The sequence below is a fragment of the Quercus robur genome, chromosome 12 (assembly GCF_932294415.1).
Source record: "Quercus robur chromosome 12, dhQueRobu3.1, whole genome shotgun sequence".
Classification (NCBI taxonomy): domain Eukaryota; kingdom Viridiplantae; phylum Streptophyta; class Magnoliopsida; order Fagales; family Fagaceae; genus Quercus; species Quercus robur.
The window spans coordinates 15,238,395-15,258,309 of record NC_065545.1 but is presented as its reverse complement, the minus strand read 5'-3'; the positions used below and the strand labels follow the sequence as shown (position 1 = coordinate 15,258,309).

The 19,915-nt window shown below is 35.1% G+C and overlaps 1 protein-coding gene across 2 annotated transcripts; it reads right to left on the bottom strand.

Moving 5' to 3' along the window:
- Window positions 1–13,058: 13,058 nt before the first annotated feature.
- LOC126710320 (protein NRT1/ PTR FAMILY 1.2-like) lies at window positions 13,059–18,528 on the bottom strand. 2 transcript variants are annotated; one of them, XM_050410725.1, is made up of 4 exons: window positions 18,321–18,528; window positions 17,444–17,661; window positions 14,559–15,106; window positions 13,059–14,078 (listed from the first exon to the last, which is right to left on the bottom strand). In XM_050410725.1, the coding sequence occupies exons 2-4, from the start codon at window positions 17,621–17,623 to the stop codon at window positions 13,217–13,219; spliced, it is 1,590 nt and encodes a 529-aa protein (XP_050266682.1). In that variant the 5' UTR covers window positions 17,624–17,661; window positions 18,321–18,528; the 3' UTR covers window positions 13,059–13,216. The 2 variants fall into 2 exon arrangements, with proteins under 2 accessions (XP_050266682.1, XP_050266680.1); XM_050410723.1 differs by lacking the exon at window positions 18,321–18,528 and adding an exon at window positions 17,870–18,314.
- Window positions 18,529–19,915: the final 1,387 nt, after the last annotated feature.

The following is a 19,915-nucleotide window of genomic DNA, read 5'->3' as shown; positions in this document are numbered from 1 at the left end:
AGAGATAAAGAGAGTGGTTAAGGGGTGGAGCCCCTTGCCAACTACCCCAACTGACACTAAGCAAGAAAGTGGAATAACTTTAAGGATGGCTAAAAGTTTTGCCAATTAGGTAGATGTAATAACAGGGTCAGAAAATTTTAGGAAGACAATACAACCAGGGGGAACTTTGATGGTCAACGTAGTAGGTGGAGAAAGAAAAAGGGGGTTTTATGGGTAAAATATAATAAAGATGAGGAGAAACTGCTAAGAGATTATGAAGAAGATGGCGACAAATGAAGAAAAAGGAGCAGAAAAACCTCGAGCCTAAACTCAGGTTAGGAAGCCTTGACCATTCTCAAGGAGGCATTAGTTGCCTTAGCAACGAGAACTGATATATAAAACATATCTGCCTTTACTACTTTCTGCACACACATGTATGAAATAATAAATGGGTAAAATTATGAAAAGAATCGTATTGTTGAGTTTAGAATTGAAAGGCTTGTTAGTCTTGAGGTTGTAGGAGTAGCATTTGCTGTACTGTATTGGTCTACAAAACTGAAAACTCAAATGTATGTATGTCACAGTAGGTGGTAATACACTTTGAATGGAGGTCAATAGTTTTCGAGTCTCATAAAAATAACAATTAGTTTTAAGGTGACACACAAATTCAATTACATAATTAAATTTAATAGAAAACTTAAGATATAAATGTTTATTATCTCAAAAAAAAAGATACAGGGTTTGTTTGGTACATGTGTTTAAACACATGTTTTCAGTTTTTAAACAATATTACATGTATTTTTACACACTTTTTCACCTACATGTATTTTCAAAAAATACAAACAACATTATTAAAACAACATTATCAAAGGGCCATAATATTTAAAAAAGGGTGCCAAAATCTTATTAAAAAAATTCAAAGGAATCGAGAGTGTGAAAAGAATCACGCATTTAACATTATTTGTTAGGATCGATGTGGTGCTGATTAAGGAAAGGATCCTTTTCCAAGGTACTTGTCCAAATAGTACTTTGGAGCTAGTGCTTCGTTAGGCTCTCTAGTTTCCGTCTTTCACAGGGGGTAAGGTTCAACCCAGTGGTTGATAATTTGGAATAATCATTCAAAATAAAATCTTCAAAGCCATATAATTATCACTGTTTTGCTATTTTGGAATGATCTTATTCTCTGGAAATTGATCCAGCTTAACTCATACATGTCTCTGTAGTCTCAACTCCAAACTCTCCAAACATAGCATAATGTTATGTTTGGATGTTGGGGAAAGGAGGGGGAGTAGAGTAGAGTAGGGGAAGGGAGAGTAATTTAATTACCTTGTTTTGATATTTTTTAAGGAAGGAGGGGGAGGGATTTGGAAGGGTTTGAACTACTTCTGACCCCTCATTTTTAATTCCCCCAAATTGGAGAAATTTGGAGGGAGAGTGGAGCATAAAAATGCTTGACCAAATGAAATATCAAATTTACTCTTACCATATTAACAAAATTACAAATGAAAAGATTAATTATTCCCTTCTCCCTTACTTAATTTTAAAAACATCCAAATAAGGTGGAGGATAACCATTCCCTTCTACTCTCCTCTCCATTACTCTCCTTCCCTCTACTCCCCTCTACTCTTCTCTCTCTCAAAACTTCCAAACATAGCATTTATTTAATTCTTAAACGTAATGGTACCAATGGAGCATAAAAAGCAGGCTACCAATAAGTGTAAGAGCTAAGGTGATATGTCAAGGAGTTACTATAATCAGTAAAGGCATCCCTAATCAGTGGCGGCTCTATGAATTTTTTCCAGAGTGTTTCTTAAAAAGTATAAATTATACAATCTAATAAAAAGATAAATTCATATATTGACAACAACAACAATCAAAAAACACGCAAATACATAAAGTTTACAATTGTTTTTTATGAGTTTTCATACTTTGTAATCGTTGAATGATAGCTACATCTCTTTCAATATAATTATAATTTGTTATATTGTTATTTCATTAATTATAAAATTATTAATTGTTATTTAGCCTAACATAATTTAATTTGTTTGTCTTTTATAAGGAAAATTATTAAGTACTCTCCGAGTACCATAAATGCGTACTCCCTCATTTCACATAAATGGTGGGTCCCACCATGAATTTAATTAATAGAACCCACCATTCATGTGAGAGGAGGGAGCACACATTTATGGTACTCCAGGAGTACACAATAATTTCCCATTTTATAATGTATTGGTTAATTAAATTATTAATTATTGTTTATTAGTTGCTTCCTCCAATTAATTATTGGTTAATTAAATTATTGTTTATTAGTTGCACTAGCACACACCTCATGTGCATTTACTTCCCCCAATTCAAATATCCCACCTCGGCCCCATGCCCCTATCCACCCCCCACTTAACAAACAAGCCCCATGGCCCCCAATCACAAGAACCAATCAAGTAAATTCACAATCACAAATCACAATACACTAAAAGACAATTAATTGTATCTCACCAACACCAACACTAACACCAACACCAACACCAACGGATAAAGCCAAAAACAGGGGCAAATATTAATAAAGTTATAAAGTAAAGTTAAACAAAAGCAATCAGCCAATCACAGTTCAAAGAGAAATAGAGAGTCAGATAAAGTCTTAAAGAGAGAGAGAGTCTCATTTCATTTCACTTTCATTCTTCATATAAAAAGAGAGAGAAGTTAAGTGTAAAGATGAAATACCTTAAGGTTGAGGGAGCAGGGAGGCTTGAGGCTGAGGGGCAGCGCCATCGAGCAGCACGTCGAGGCGAGGAAGACCGATCTTCGATCCGATGTGTTCTGCCGTTTTGGAGCTCGGGTTTGAGGCCCGATCTCCGTCTATTGGTTGTTATTAAGTTCTAAGTACTTAGGAACTAATGTATTAGAACTCTAATGTGTATTGTTGGCAAATCATTATCAAAACAGGTTGTTTAGTTTTGTTTAGACTTGCTCAAAGTTGTGTCTTTTATGTAAAGTTGGAATCGAGCTATTGTAGAATTAAGTGTGCATTTCGGCCTGACTCGATCAATCGAATCTCGGGCAGAATGTTTTTTCTGCAGAATTTTTCCAACTCAGCCCTAGCCTATTAAAACGTATAAGGTTTTATGTTTTGCCTAAAGTATAAAAGGAAAATCCTAGCCACGTTTTTGAGGTTGCTCTATTTTGCTGTATGTGTGAATCTCTTGTGAGATCTAGAAGTGGTTGCCTTCACACATGCTTAGGATTATCAAGAAGGAGATTTGATTGAGAGCTTAATGATCATTTAGTTGCTGCACTAAAGAGCTTAAAGAAACACAAGCGGGTGTGCTTGTACTTGCTAGAGAATCCAAGAAATAGAGAGTTCGTGGTCTCGGAGCTTGCACGTGGTCGTGTCAATAAATTTCTACTGGTGGGTAGCAATAGGATGTTAGTGGTCAAAGTCGCTATTATAAAAATTCGATTCTTTCATAGTAGATTCAGGTTCACCTTGAAGATTGCTAGGTTAAATCCTCCCCAGATTTTTACCGGTGTGATTTCCTTGGTCATCATATCATTGTGTTATTTATATTTCCGCTGCTATGCATGATATGATTGTTTGATTGTGATAACCTAGATCTAGAATTTGGACTAAGTAATAACTTGGATAATTAACTAGGTTAATCCAATTGTGTTTTAAGGGGTCTAAAAACGTACAAGTGGTATCAAAGCGGGTAGCTCTCTTGTTGTAGATCTTTTGATCTCTAAGCTGATCCTTGACCTCTATTGTCATGGATTCTTGGAAAATCTTTTTGCTTATTTATCAACTTGCTTACTTGTTGTCTTTGTCTCTTATTGCTTTTGTTAAATCTTTCCTTGAGTTTCTTGGTCTTATCACATGTGATAATAATTACTTGTGTTATACTGCTTTAACCGCCTTAAAGGCACGTGATTATTGTCTTTGGTATTTGGATAGTGGTTGTTCCAGGCATATGACAAGAAACAAAGGATTATTCAAGACTCTTTTTGAAGGAAAGATTGGGACAGTCACTTTTATCACTTTTGGAGATGGAAGCAAATCTGTGATCAGAGGCATTGAAATTGTGGACATTCCAGGGTTGCCAGTCTTTGAAGATGTTTGGTATGTTGATGGACTGAAGGCAAATTTACTCAGCATCAGTCAGATTTGCGACAATGGACTGAATGTTCTCTTCACTAAGTATGAATGTGAGATACTTGATACAGGAGGTGACTGTATGTGTGTTGGTGTAAGGACAGCTGACAACTGTTATGGTTTAACACCAAGTATAAGCAACAAGTGCTTTAGTGCAAAGATTGATCGAGTTGATTTGTGGCATCAACGGTTGGGGCATGCAAGTCATAAGCAATTAGAGAAGATTTTCAAATGTGATGTTGTTATTGGTTTACCTAAGTTTAAGAAGATAGATAAGTGCATATGTGAACCATGTCAGATAGGTAAACAAGTGAAATCCAAACATCCGTTTGTAGCTAGTGTTCAAACTTCAAGACCTCTTGAGTTATTGCACATTGATCTTATGGGTCCTGCCAGAGTTCAAAGTTTAGGTGGAAAGAAATATATTCTAGTTGTTGTGGATGACTTTACTAGATATACTTGGGTTGTGCTTTTGAAAGATAAAGTTGAGGCTCCTGAGAAGGTGATACATTTGGGTAAGAAATTGTAGGTTGAGAAAGATACTGTGATAGCCAAAATCAGGAGTGATCATGGAAGAGAATTTGAGAATACCAAGCTAGCTACCGTCTGCAATGATTAAGGCACACATTAAGAGTTCTCTTCACCCAAGACACCTCAACAAAATGGAATAGTGGAATGGAAAAATAGGATTGTTTAGGAGATGGCACGTGTCATGTTACACAATAAAAAGTTGCCCAAATCCTTCTGGGGAGAAGCAATTAACACTGCTTGCCATACATTCAACTGGGTGTATTTCAGACCTGATTCCAAGAAAACTCCTTATAAACTCCAGAGAGGAAAGAAGCTTGTAGTCAAATATTTCAGGATATTTGGTAGTGATTGTTACATTTTACGTGATAGAGAGAATCTAGAAAAATTTGATGCAAAGAGTGACAAGGGATATTTTTTGGGATACTCCTCTACTAGTAAAGCATATAGAGTGTATAATCTAAGAACCAAAACAGTCATGGAATCTTCAAATGTTGTGATCAATGATGAAGTATGTTCAGAAGCACATTCAGAAAACATTGCTCCGGTACAAGATAAGCCTATGGAGGTTAATGACTCACTTCCTATTGATTATGTGAGGAAGCATAGTGATGAAGAGTTGATGGTGCTGAATGATGTAGTTTCTGTACCATCAAGTCTAGAACCATCCACGCCAGTTCATGAGACTCAACAAGCACAACATGAGTTTAGTCCCTCATCAGAACAAAAAGATACCTCCACATCTCTAGTTAAAGGTCCTTCCTCTAGAGTAAGACTAAATCATTCTACCACAAATATATTGGGAAGTTTGAATAATAACATGAGATTAAGATCAAAAGCCTTAAGTGTAATTACACACTCATGCTATATGTCCCAATTTAAACCGAAAAAGGTAGATGAAGCACTTCAAGATGCTGATTGGGTAAATTCTATGCATAAAGAACTTCATCAATTTGTTCGGAATGATGTGTGGGAATTAGTTCCTAGACCAAATGGAGTAAATGTGATTGGAACTAAATGGATCTTTAAGAACAAGTCAGATGAACATGGCACTGTTATCAGGAATAAATCAAGACTTGTTGCTCAAGGTTACACACAAGTGGAAGGGATTGACTTTGATGAGACCTTTGCACTGGTAGCAAGATTAAAATCCATTAGGATACTTTTGGCTATAGTTAGTCATCTGAATTTCAAGCTATATCAAATGGATGTCAAGGGTGCTTTCTTGAATGAAATGTTGCAAGAAAAGGTATATGTTGAACAACCAAAGGGTTTTATTGATCCTCACAGACCGGATGATGTTTATAAGTTGAAGAGAGCCCTGTATGGTTTGAAACAAGCTCCACGGACTTGATATGATAGATTGACTGCATATCTCACTAAGCATGGATTCAAAAGGGGATCTGCAAATACTACTCTCTTCATAAGAAAAGATAAGAATAGTTTTGTTGTAGCTCAAATTTATGTTGTTGATATTGTTTTTGGTGCTACTAATGACTCTCTTGCTCATTCTTTTGTAGATGAAATGAAGGCAATGTTCGAAATGAGTATGATTGGTGAACTAACTTATTTCTTAGGATTACAGGTGAAGCAAACGGACTCAGGAATCTACATCAACCAAGCAAAGTACGCAAGAAATCTAGTCAAGAGATTTCTGGACAAGGCTGCACATGCTAGAACACCAATGGCTGCAAATGCAAAATTAACAAATGATCCATCAGGTGAGTCTGTTGATGTTACATTATACAGAAGCATGATTGAATGCCTGTTGTATTTGACTGCTAGTCGGCCTGATATTGCCTTTAGTGTTGGTGTTTGTTCTATATTTCAATATAATCCTAAAGTTTCACATTTGAATGCTGTAAAAAGAATCATAAAATATGTTGGTGGAACTTGTGATTATGGATTATTTTATAGTAAAGAGTCTAATATGTCTCTTGCTGGATTTTCTAATTCTGATTGGGCTGGTAATGCTAATGATAGAAAAAGCACCACCGATGGGTGTTTTTATGTAGGAGCCAATCTTGTTGTTTGGATGAGTAAAAAGCAAAATTCTATGTCTTTGTCTACTGCAGAAGTAGAATATATTGCTACTAGAAGTTGTTGCTCACAGCTTCTTTGGATGAAAAAGCTTTTGACTGATTATGGGATATCCCAAGCTACCATGGTTGTTTATTGTGATAATTCTAATGCTATTGATATCTCTAAGAACCCTGTTCAACATTCTAAGACTAAGCACATAAAGATTAGATATCACTTCATTAGGGATCTTGTTGAAAGGAAGATTGTGTGTCTTGAGTATATCCCTATTGAACATCAGAACGCTGACATCTTCACCAAACCTCTTAACAGAAGTAAGTTTGAGATACTTCGTCAAGTAATTGGCGTGATTCTGTGTCCCTGATCTTTCTTGGCTTTCTTGGTCCTTGTGCTTCATTACTATATTCTTTGTGACCATTGTTCTTTGGTTTTTTGTTTTCTTTGTTTCTAGGATTTGCATTGCATAACATTCATGCATTTCATTCTAGGTTGTTTTTGTTTATTTTTTTCAAAAAAAAAAAAAAAAAGGAAGTAAATTGTGTTTTGCACTATTTTCTTGGTTTTGAAAACAAGGTTGGTCAATTTATTTTCACATAACATGTCTTTTGTACCTTGTTTAGCTTTGATGAGTTACTTATTGCACTTTACTAGTTGAAACTTTGTAGTGCATGTTGTGTGGGAAAGATGTTTATGGTTTTGATCACTTTGTCTTGATCTTGAAGTCACATGTCTTTTACTGTCAAACTTGAACCTTTTGAGAAAGACATAAATAACCATCTCACCACTGTTCACTAGCCAATCATGAACACCTTAGTGCATATCGTAAGATTTTATGCTCGAGAAAGTATAGCACATGCACAAAAAGAACATAAAGTGTAGCCTCAGTTTAAATGTTAAAATTGGTGTACATTATTGGACTTAAAGCTAAATCAAATAAATAAAATTGGTGTGTACATTATCCCGGCTATTTTAATAAGTTTCTGAACAATTAAAATTTGTGTGTACAATATGAGGCAAAATCAAGAAACTTACATGATTGCAAGCTTATGATCTAGGAGATGTGGGAATTATATGATGTAACTCTTTAGGTGATAGTCTCTTTCAAATCCTATGTTATGAATGTTGTAGACCTTGTGGTTGATTGCTATTCACATATCACCTCACGTGTATCTCAAGTTTTTGCTAGTTACACACATTACACAAGTTACTCTTTGCTAAACATTGTACATGTAATTGTGTGTGTTTTTGGTTTGACCAACCAAGTTTGAACATACCTTGAGTCTTATGCAAAACATATTTGATGCTTGAGAATTTAAAAGGAAAATGGTTGAAGATCTTAATTTTGGGAAAACTGGGTTTAAAACTGTTGTTTTTGAAAAACATTTCATCACATACTCATGCATTTTGTTCATCAATTTCAATGCTTTGAGGTGTTCCTAAAATGTGTTTTGTTTTTTTTCAAAACTGTGTTTTTCTCTCAAAATTTAAGTGAGCCTCTGTTTGTTTTGATTAATCAAGTCAGTTTTTCGATCAATCGAAATTGTTTTTAAATAATTTAAGGGAGCCTCTGTCTGTTTCGATCAATCGAAACTAATTTTCGATCAATCGAAAATCGTGAATAAGGTTTTTAAAAATCTGATTTTGACTTGTTCAACTCATCTTTTTCAAAACTTTTTCGAACTTTTCTTTCTCTCTCCGACTCGGACGAGCTCATTCATCATATTTTTGTTGTTTTCCTCCCAAATTTTTGCAAGGTTTTCCTCTCTCTAAGTCGGTAAGTCCATTGTACCCTTCCTTTTGCATTTATTTTCATGTTTTCATGCATAAATTCATGCATTTTGTTGGGATTTTCGAACCTATTCAAATTTAGGGTTTTTGATGATTCAAGCCTTCTTTTCTGAAATTGATCATTGGGTTTTGTTCCTATAATGTTATAAACATGATCTATGATGTTTAATTTGATCAATTTGGTGTTTTTGTGAGAAATTGAAAATTCTAGGACTTGTATTTACCCGATTTGGGGATTTCTTCAAATTGAGTTTAATTGATGAAATTGGCTTGTTAAATTGATGTAATTGATCATTATATTCTATATTCTACCTTGTGTGATGATAAATTGGTAAATTTTTTACAAATTGAACAAGTTCAAATTTTGGGGTTTTTGTTAGAAACTCTATGCTCAAGCCAATTTTGTGAATTTGAACTTAAATTGAACTTAGTTTCACTGCATTAGAGCATGCATCATGACATTTAACTATTCATGCATCATATAGATTTTTGTACTACATTTTTTTGTGCTAACTTGCAATCTGCCCTTGGTTTTTCTTTCTGTTCTTTTTGGTTTTGCTTTGTGTCTTTGTCCTTACCTTAGCATCATGCCTAGGAAAACCAGAGCCCATAGGACACCCTTCACTTCTTATGAGTCTCCCTCTAGGAGTGAGTTGTTTCGGAGTGACAAAAGCAGAGAGTTATATGAGAAGCTGAACAGTAAGAGAAAGATATGGGCTGAGCGATCTGTTGTGTTAAATGAGCTTGATCCTGCCATTAGGGCAAACTTTGAAAGTAAACGCTGGTTGACTCTATTGGAGGTAGATCATCCGCCCCTAACCGCCCTGATTAGAGAATTCTTCTCGAACCTCTCTTACCACATCTATGATTCCAACACCCTTGTTAGGAGTTGGATACGAGGTGTTAAGTTCATCATTACCCCTAGGATAGTGGCTGAAGCTCTTGATGTTCCAGTCGTTAGGAAGCCTATCTATCCTTATGAGGAGTCTCCACCCCTTGATGACGTTATGTCATACATCACTGGGTCTTCTATCCAGTGGGGTTCTGATCCTCGAATCACGTTCGCTAAGCTTACTAAAACTACCTATCTTTTCTTTAGAATAGCATGTCATTCTTTGTGGCCTATTTCTCATCTCTACACCATCCCTCTTGAGCGATGTGTGTTTTTGTACGCCTTTGTTTCTGGTGCTTCTGTTAGTTTTCCGCATCTGTTTCTTCATTCTTTGAACAAAGTTCATAGGAGTTCAGCCGTCGCTCATGCTCTTATTCATCCTATTTTCATTCATAGGATTTTGTTGTTTCTCGGTTTAGATGACTTCCCTGCTAATGAGCCCGTACATGTTGTAGCTCCCATAGGTGCCACCTTCCTTAGGTAGAGGGCTGCTCATTTGAGAGCTGGCTCTACGCGTCCTAGAGTTGAGCCTTCTGGTGCTGTACCCCCTCATTCCTCTTCTACAGGTGATGCTACGGTTGAGGCGTTTGGTGCTATTGCTGCTGATGCTGATGTTCCTCTACCGACTACTTCAAATGATTCAGACATTCGACGTACATTGGATCATGTCTTGACCGTTCAGGCGGCTCATGGACAGATTTTGGTGGATGTGCTCGATGAAATCTGTGCCTTGCGAGCAGAGTTGGCATAGTTTCGACGATCCTCACAGCCACCTCCTTTTGATGATGGATTTTGATTACCCTTTGGCATTCCGTCACAAAAAAAGGGAGTACATTTGAGACATTTGTAGAAGTTTTTGTTCTCAGGGGGAGAGTTTTTTGTTTATTGGAGCTTGTGGAGATTAAATTGTATCTAGGTGCTTCACTTTGTATTTACCTTTTTTGGCTCTTGATGTATTTTTGTTGGGCTATTCATGTTAGGGGGAGATACATTTATTGTTTTATATGTTTCTTGTTTCACTACTTATTGATTTATATTTATGAGTTATTCATTGATATATGTCTTTATTTTGTGTTGAGTGAAATCAAAAATTTATTTTGTTTACTTGTATTTTCTACACATGCGTTTATGCGTTTTGTTTAGTGTTTCAGGAAATATACAGGTTGATTCAATTAAGCTGCTATCTACACTTGCAACTAATGGATAGTAGTTAGGATTGAATTTGTTATAATGGGCATTTTTTTTGCAAAGGGGTTTTCTTTGTAAACTTTGAGCTTTAAGTTGTGTTTTGTTACGGATTGCCAAAGGGAGAGTTTTTTAGGTTCTAAGTACTTAGGAACTAATGTATTATAACTCTAATGTGTATTGTTGGCAAACCATGATAAAACAGGTTGTTTAGTTTTGTTTAGACTTGCTCAAAGTTGTGTCTTTTATGTAAAGTTGGAATCGAGCTGTTGCAGAATAAAGTGTGCATTTCGGCTTGGCTCGATCGATCGAAACTTAGACTCGATCGATCGAATTTCAGGCAGAATGTTTTTTCTGCATAATTTTTCCAACTCAGCCCTAGCCTATTAAAAAGTGCAAGGTTTTATGTTTTGCCTAAAGTATAAAAGGCAAACCCTAGCCACGTTTTTGAGGTTGCTCTATTTTGCTATATGTGTGAATCTCTTGTGAGATCTAGAGGTGGTTGCCTTCACACATGCTTAGGATTATCAAGAAGGAGATTTGATTGAGAGCTTGATGATCATTCAGTTGTTGCACTAAGGAGCTTAAAGAAACACAAGCGGGTGTGCTTGTACTTGCTAGAAAATCCAAGAAAGAAGGAGTCTGTGGTCTCGGTGTTTGCACGTGATCGTGTCAGTAAGTTTCTATTGGTGGATAGCAATAGGATGTTAGTGGTTTAAGTCACTATTGTAAAACTTCGATTCTTTCATACTAGATTCAAGTTTACTTTGAGGATTGCTAGGTTAAATCCTCCCTAGGTTTTTACCGGTGTGGTTTCCTAGGTCATCATATCATTGTGTTATTTATATTTCCGCTGCTATGCATGATATGATTGTTTGATTATGATAACCTAGATTTAGAATTTGGACTAAGTAATAACTTGGCTAATTAACTAGGTTAATCCAATTGTGTTTTAAGGGGTCTAAAAACGTACAGTTGTTGTCATCCGTTGGTTTTTGATTTCAATATATTGGGTTAGGTTTTTTTTCTTTAGGTTAGGTTTCGTTCTTTCTTTCAACATCTATTAGTGTTTGGTTGCGCTGTCCGTTGGTTTCTAATTTTAGTATATTGGGTTTTGGTTTTTTTTTTTTTTTTTTTTTTTTTTTTAGAATTCGTGAGTTTGCTACCATCTGTAATCTGTTGGGTTTGCTTTACCTTGTTTTTTTTTTTCTTTAGATTGGATTTGCTTTACCATCTGTTGTTTAGGATCAATGTTGGGCTTTTTTTCCCTAATGGGCTTACTCTGTTACATTTTTTTTTTTTTTTCAGATTTTAGTTCAAAAATTTTTTTTGGCCTTTTTTTTTTTTTTTTACTTGAAAGTAGAACAAATAATTTATTTATTTATTTATTTGAGAGTGTTCCTAGTTCTTTTTAAAGGGTAAACAAATAGAAAAAATTAATTATTATATATATAAAAAAGAAAAAAATTAGGTCAGGGCGTTTCTGAGAACACATTGGACTGAATGTGGTGCCACCACTATCCCGAATGCCCAACATAAAGGTTCCTTTTTAGCAAGATTGTCACAGGAAAAATTGTTAACTTGCAATAGAAAATGCGAAAGTTATAGAGAAAAGTCACTATTTATTGTCAAAGATGGAAAGAAAAGAAAAAAACACCATGTAACATAAAGTAAATTAAAAAGTTTAGAGAGAGAGAAGAAGAGAGCAGAAGAAAGGGTTTACATGATTTGGCTTGTTGACCTATGTCCATAATTGTCCATAATGAAATACCCTTTCTTGAGTACATTTGTCTATTTTAAATTTTGAATTACAAAAACTTAATATAGAATATCCTTTGTTGAGTACATTTTTCTATCTTGAATTGTGAATTTCAAAAACCCGTTCCATTGTTTTAATAGAAAACCTTATGTGAAGATAATTTTTCTATATTTGGTAGTATTAAAAAAAACCTATCTTTTAACTTTTTCTTATTTAGCTTAAGAAAATAGAGTTTTTTTGCACTAAAAACTTCTTGAATACAACTCATGTGATTCCAAATAAGGAAAACAACTCTATATTACGTGAAGCTAAATAAGGGAAATGAAGAGCTAGTTTTTCACCTCATTTTAATGTCACTACCAAACATAATTAAGAGAATAGAATAGTTTTCTAAAAAATTCTTTTTAGAAAATAATTCATTTTTCAAAAATTGTTAATGTCAAAACAAACAGAGCTTATATTATAGACACACAATAGTTGACTTATTGTGTTGACTTATAGGCCACTGATCATGCCTAAATCAAAGCTAATTGATATGCCTTTATTAAGGGACTTAATAAAGGGTCATTATTAACATACATAAATAAATAGTGAAATATGTAGTCAAGTAAAAGATGTGCACTTATGCATATACTAACAATTTCTGTTATGAGCAAGACTTAGGTACTCCTTTTAAGATTTTGCCATGTGGATTTTTTTTTTATGGGAAGAAAGTGTATTTTTTAATTAAATAGCCACATAACTGAATCTTAAAAATGAAACTTAAGGAACAACATCTAAAGTATTGTACATAAGTTTTGTCCTTCCTTTATACACATTGATTACTATCATCTGATTAAGAACATACATACGGAAAGAAACTATACATTTAAACTTCCTTAAAACAATTAATATTCATCACTTACCCATCTTCTTCATCTAAAACCCTACTTCTCTCTCCTTCAGAAGGACCATAAGCCTTACTACAGAAAAGGTAATACATGAGATTAGCCGAACACAAACCAGTTAGAAGCCAATAGTAGTAATCATAGTGGGCCTTATTGATGTTGCTTGAAACCCAACTTTCTCCTCCTTTTTTGGTAACATTATCAACTGTACTCAGTATAAAACTTGCTACTAAGCTTGCAGCAGACATCCCTAATCCAAAGAGGGTGGTGGCTATACTAGACATGCTTTTAGGCAATTGAGAGTAATAGAACTCATTTTGCCCAATTGCATTGAAAGCCTCACCCAAGCCGGCAAAGATATAATAAGGCAGTAGCCACATTGCTGACATGCTCACCACGGCTTGTGGATCATCAGAAAATCCTTCCTCAATTGCAAGTTCCCGCCTAACACTCTCTGCAACTGCCATTGCTGCCATTGACATGCATGAAAAAAAGAGTCCAATTCCCATTCTTTTTTTCTCGTTGAGACGGCATGGTTTTCCACTGATTTTCGATGCTAGAGGGAGAACTACGCGATCGTACAAAGTAATCCAAAGTGTTATAGTTATAACCAGAAACACGCTAAAGGAGCCTGCAGGAATTTCAAAGTATGGAGTAATGTGTCGGTCCATGGAGGCTGCTTGGAGTACTGGAAAAGAGTTCTGACTGATAGATACAGACATCATGATTCCAGCCGACCATAATGGGATTACCCGGATTAATGCCTTTAGCTCTTCTACTTGATTAACTGTACAAAGACTCCATGGATCTGTAGCCCTTCCATCTGGGCTTAGGTCTTGTAGAGGATTTTTTATAATGCATGCTTTGTTCAGAAACCTAGGCAGTCAATGAAGTCAAGGCACGGAAAGGTGATGCTCATAAGAGTTATGACATTTTCATGTTTATAGTATGATGCTTCTGTGCGCAAAGATTTTTCATAGTGTTAATAGTACAAATGTGATTGAAATAATTAAATTACAGGCACCCAAAAAAGCTTTATAATGATAAACAAACGCTAGAGGAAAAAAACAAAGACAAACATGGAGAATGCATCCTACATGCATCCAACTGGTTGTTTCCAACTCAGGCCAACTTAAATTGATTGACAATTCACCTCCAAGAGGACAGCAATTTCTAAATGACAGAAGTACTCTATTCTATACACTAAAAAAGGGTGCTCCAACCTCAGGTTGTAATGGCTAAGCAATAAAACAAACCAGGAGAAGTGGACTTTGCAGTATGCTTGTCAAAAATTAATGTGAAATCTGATCTGACAAGTTAAAACATAACCAAGATAAAATGATAATTTGATGATACCTTAGTTTTTCACTTGGCAAGAGGAGCATTGATCCATTTATATGATGGTACATTTCAGGTGTGGCCTGAGATGATAATCGCATACGTCTATTTTTATAAGAGGCTACTAGAACTTGAGTGAACCCAGTAAGCAAACTTGAATCAGACTTCAACTTGATGTAGAAAGGAGAAGCCAAGAAGAATGAAAGGACAGACAAGGACATAAGCAAGGCAGGGATTCCAAAACCCACCATCCACCCCATCTTATCTTGAACATACACAATAAAAGTCACAGCAATGAGTGCTGATGCAGTTTTTGAAACATAGTACCAGCTGAAAAAGCTCTCTAACATCGCTGCATTTCTTATGTTGTCTCTCTTGTCTAACTGATCTGCACCAAATGCCAAGGAGGATGACCTTAAGCCACCAGCTCCTATAGCCATCAGCCCAAAAGAAGAATATAAGTGTAGAAGTTTGAATGCTGTTGAGAAGTTGCAACTGCTACTACTTTGGCTGCATGAAATCTTTGCTTGTGAATTCAAGGTTGTTAACCACAAAAGAACCATCCCCTGTTACATATAAAATTACATTGATTTAGCATATTTGTATTGCACACAGCTTCCTATGGTAATGTGAAAAACAATTAAAATTACTCAAAATTATAAGTGGAACTTTTTGCCAGACCCCTCCATGCCACCCATTTCAATTCAGAGCCAGGTTTAGTCCCCGCATGAAAATCAGTCATGTGGCCAGAATATTGTCCAACATAAACTTCCATTTTTACAGAAAAATTCCCTGACCTGGAATGAACTGAATTTTAACAGTATTGCTTAAGCTTTACTCGCGGAAGAGAATGAATGCTCAGAAAAATAGAAAGCAAATATTGGTATCACACAACATGAAAAGTTGTCACAAAATCCAAATTGGTGTTTTCTACTTCCCATCAGTATTATGCCAGGTATAAAGAACATGCAAGAAGCATGAATCAGAACACTTGCATGCTCAAGTATACATAATTGAAATTATTTTCATTCGATTTTCATTTGAGAAAGCCGCAGTAAACAAATTCAAATATGGGATAAGGTATTCAGGATAGCGATACATCAAATTATAAAATTTTCAAGATGTGCACATGAAGGGTTCTTTTTCTTTAAAACTCTGACTAGTAAATTGTGCAAATATATATGTTCCATGTTAAATATGAGAATTAGCTTAACTACAAAATTTTCTTAATAGCTCTCAATATAAAATGTCATTAGCGCCCCCCCCACCAAAAATAAAATAAAGCTTCCCCTCCCCCAAATATAAACTGCACTTGATATTACTGCTGGAGATGAAAATTTAATGGCCTGTTTGGATGGAAGGGGGGAGTGGAGGGGAGTAGAGTAGAGTTGGCTAAAAAAAGCTAATTTTGTGTTAAATCTACTCTACTCTCCCTCAATCCAAACAGACCATAAGTCCAAATAATTGTAACCTCCCTGAATGTATGTTTTCCGAATACAAAAGCAGCTAATTCTGAAATTAAGAATTGCAACTTCAAACCACAGTTATGCTGCTTACAAAATAGCTTAAGTTTTGTATTGTTGATACTGCAATTTAGGTTGGAAACATGTAACAGAACCCACAGGGAGGTAAATGTTAACTTTTCAATGTTCCATAATTTGTCCCCCCCCGCCCCCCCCCCCCCCCCCCCACCCCCTCATCTCAATTTTCTCTATAGTTTTCACCTGTAAAGATATTAGAACTCACCATTTGTTTTGTTCACTTAAAGAAAATTAGAAACAGTTGTACATAATTGTAGCTCAATTAGATGACTTTTGACCAACGGCTTTTAGTACATACTGCAGTTAAAAAAATTAAAATGAAGCTTAAGTTGGTTTCTAAAAAGTATTTCAATAATTTGACAGCAACCTTTAGTAAAAACTAGTGACAAGGATGCAGCACCAAACTTTTAGTATAATTCAGATGAGAGGAGACAAATGCAAGGGCCCAGATCCAAACTTTTAGTAAAAACTAGTGACAAGGATGCAATCGCTTGTAAGAGAGCCAATAAACAACTTGAGAGACACAAACGGCGAGCCAAAAATAAAATAACAATTAACCAAAAGGAAATTTTTTTTTCCATCATAAAAGTAACATCTGGAACATACACAAAGCACACTTGATGCAGGGCATACTAGTTCAGCGAAAACATAATCTAAATGAATGTTGTGTGTGTGTGTGTGTGTGTATAAAGGAAATTTATGATAATTATCTAGTTAATGGGTATCCTGAGGCATTGATTAAGAGAACAATTTTTTTTTTTTTTGAGAATCAATTAAGAGAACAAATTAAAAGAACAAATGTGTAAGTATATGCCGCAAGCCTGCAATACACAGTGGTGTGTTGTACAGATTGATTTTTATATAAAAGAATCATTTAATAGGGTATAAGATGTCAAAGGTTTTGCAGCTTAGTAAAGGTCTCTTTTTCAAGGCAAAACCGGAAAATTTGAATGATTCACCTACAATGAAATGAAAGGGGCATATATTGCTGTCCTCTTGGTAAATCTTTGGCACTAGGTGTGAGTGTGACCTTGTGGTTCACACCAAATTTCTTTGCAAACAAAAGGAAATTGAAATGCCGGCTTCATGCAATAAAGCATAAATAAATGTAAGGGAATTCGACATTTGGCAAATAATGTCTACTTCTATGCCATTTTCATATGTCATCACAAGGAGAATAATAAGATATCCATAAAATGCCAAATAACATAAGCAACATAAAAATTGTCAAAATAGTCCTTACAGCAAAGAGAAGGGTGATCTTGACTCAGAAAGCTAAGCAAAACTGAGAAAACAAAGGTGCAAAAAAAAAAAAAAATTATTGTGACAAAAATAGTGTGAAATAGGATTGGAAATTGTTACCAAAAGGCTAACGATGGAACCAAAGCCGATCATCCGGTACCGACCCACATAAGAATCAGCGAGATAAGCACCAAGAATCGGCATGAAATTGGTTGCTGCAGACCATATGAACAGCACATTGGCTGCACTGGCTATTTGCATACCAAACTCTCTTGTCAAATAAAGTATCATGTTTGGCATTAGCCCAAAACTTGCCACACCCTCAAATGCCTCATTAGCTGCCACACACACACACAAAAATATTTAAAAAAAAAAAAAAAAAAAAAAAAAACACAACAACAACAACATATAAGCTTGAGAGAGAGAGAGAGAGAGAAGAAAAGAAAAGAAAACCCCATATATGTTTATACGCTTGTATGGTTATTGTGTTGTGTTTGCATGCGTTTATACATGGTATGAAGGAAATTTGTGGTTGTGGAGAGGTACCTATGATAAAAGGCAAGGTTTTGAAGCCACCCTTGGCCTTGTAAGTGTTTAACAGTGGCTCTTTGACAATATCTTTCTCATCTGAAGGATTTTCCATTTGATTCTTCCCACTGTAACCGTGCGTGCGGTGTGTGTGTGTGTGTGTGTGTGTGTGTGTGTGTGTGAGAGTGAGAGAGAGAGAGAGAGAGATGTCTTGGAATGAAGAAACACCAAGATCAAATGGGTCGGTGGAGTAACCGGAAAGAAATGGTTCCCCGGATAACCAGGAACTAGCAGTAAAATATGTGGACCATATTTGTAAAAGACTACTGTTAATTATACACGGTGTGTATACTCTGGACACATATATTTCTTTTTCTTTTTCTCGAAATTATAATTGAAATCTTGGCAAGACTATCTGGTACAACAAACATTAATTTTTGTGCTAACTAATTGAATTTCTAGTACCCACTAGTTTTTGAGAAAGTATCTCTCTCCTCGCTCCTCAGACAGACTTTGCAAAAATCAATAACAAACGCATTACTAAATTAAAAAGTTAGTCCTTATTTTTTACATTATATATCAATTTACTGAATTTAGTACCTAATTTTTCAAGTTAGTCCCTAATTAACATACGCCCACTACTTCCATATCCTACGCACCCCACCCTGTCTTTTTTGTAGATGATGAGAGCAACCAAATAATCTGGAAACCAAAAGAAGAAGGAGACGAAAAAAAGGACAAGGGTGAGGGGTAAATCTGTAAAATCAAAAACAACAATCTTGATCAGACCCGTTTGTTTGTGTGGTTGATGATGGAGGTTCTACTGGTGGTCCCACCACGTTTAGCATCGAGGAGGTGTCGTTTGCTTATTAGAAGTGGAAGTGGGTACTGTGAAGGATTTGGATGGAAAATTCTTAAACAAATTTTTGTTTTGTTTTGTTTTGGTTTTTAGAGCAAAATGTTTTACTTCGGGTCTATTTGAGATCCGTTTATTTTGTTAAAATTGAAAATCTTTTGTTAAAAATAGTTTAGATAAAGGTAAAAATTAGTTGAAATAGTACTATAGGACCATAAATAGTACTAAAAAATACGGTAAGACTCATAAATAACAACAAAAATAAACTAAGTAATAAAATAAACTGACTTTTTAGCCCGAGCTAAATGCATATTTCATTGTCTCATAGGTGGTGATTACTAGTCCATATTGGCCAGTTTGGAAGTTTAGAGAGGGAGGAGAGTAGAGGGGAATGATTTCCCTCCACCTTGTTTGAATGTTTTTAAAATTAGTAAGGAGGAAGAGAGTAATTAGTCATTTCTCTTATTTGGATGTTTTAAAAATTAGGATGGAGAGGAGAGGAAATGATTAAAATAGATAAATTTATCCCTATTTGAAAATGGACTTGCAACATTAGTCTATTATTAATTTAGAAAGGGTAAATTGAGAAATTTATCTAGTTAATAATTTATCTACTCTACTCTCCTTCCAAATCTCTCCAATTTGGGAGAATTAAAAATAAGAGGTTAGAGGTGGTTGAAACCCCTCCAAATTCTTCCCCCTCATTCCTTAAAAAATTTCCAAACAAGGTAATTGAATTACTCTCCCTCCCTCTACTCTACTCTACTCCCCTTCCTTTTTTAAACTTCCAAACAGACCATATGTTTATTACGAGGGAGAGGAGAGGGAGATGTAATCTGCAATGAGGATGATGGAGAAGATAGAATTTTCTCCAAACTTGAACTCACGTGAAAACACAAATTTTTTTTTTTAAATCTGACGTGACATGAAAATTTATTTTTTATTATTTCATCCAACTTTTTTGTCCAAAAGATTACGACATTAACCAAATTAACAAGATATTTGAAAGATTAGGTACGAAATTGATATAATTAAAAAGTTAAGGACTAAATTTATATACAAAGTCAAAATTAATAAAAAAATCAAATTAGATTCTAAATTGAATTCTAATTGTTGTCTAGTTTTGCTCCACACGTCATATTTAAGTTTTTTTTACTTATTTTTTTTTTTTTTGTTCTAAGTAAGTTAATGTTGTACGAAAGAAGAAG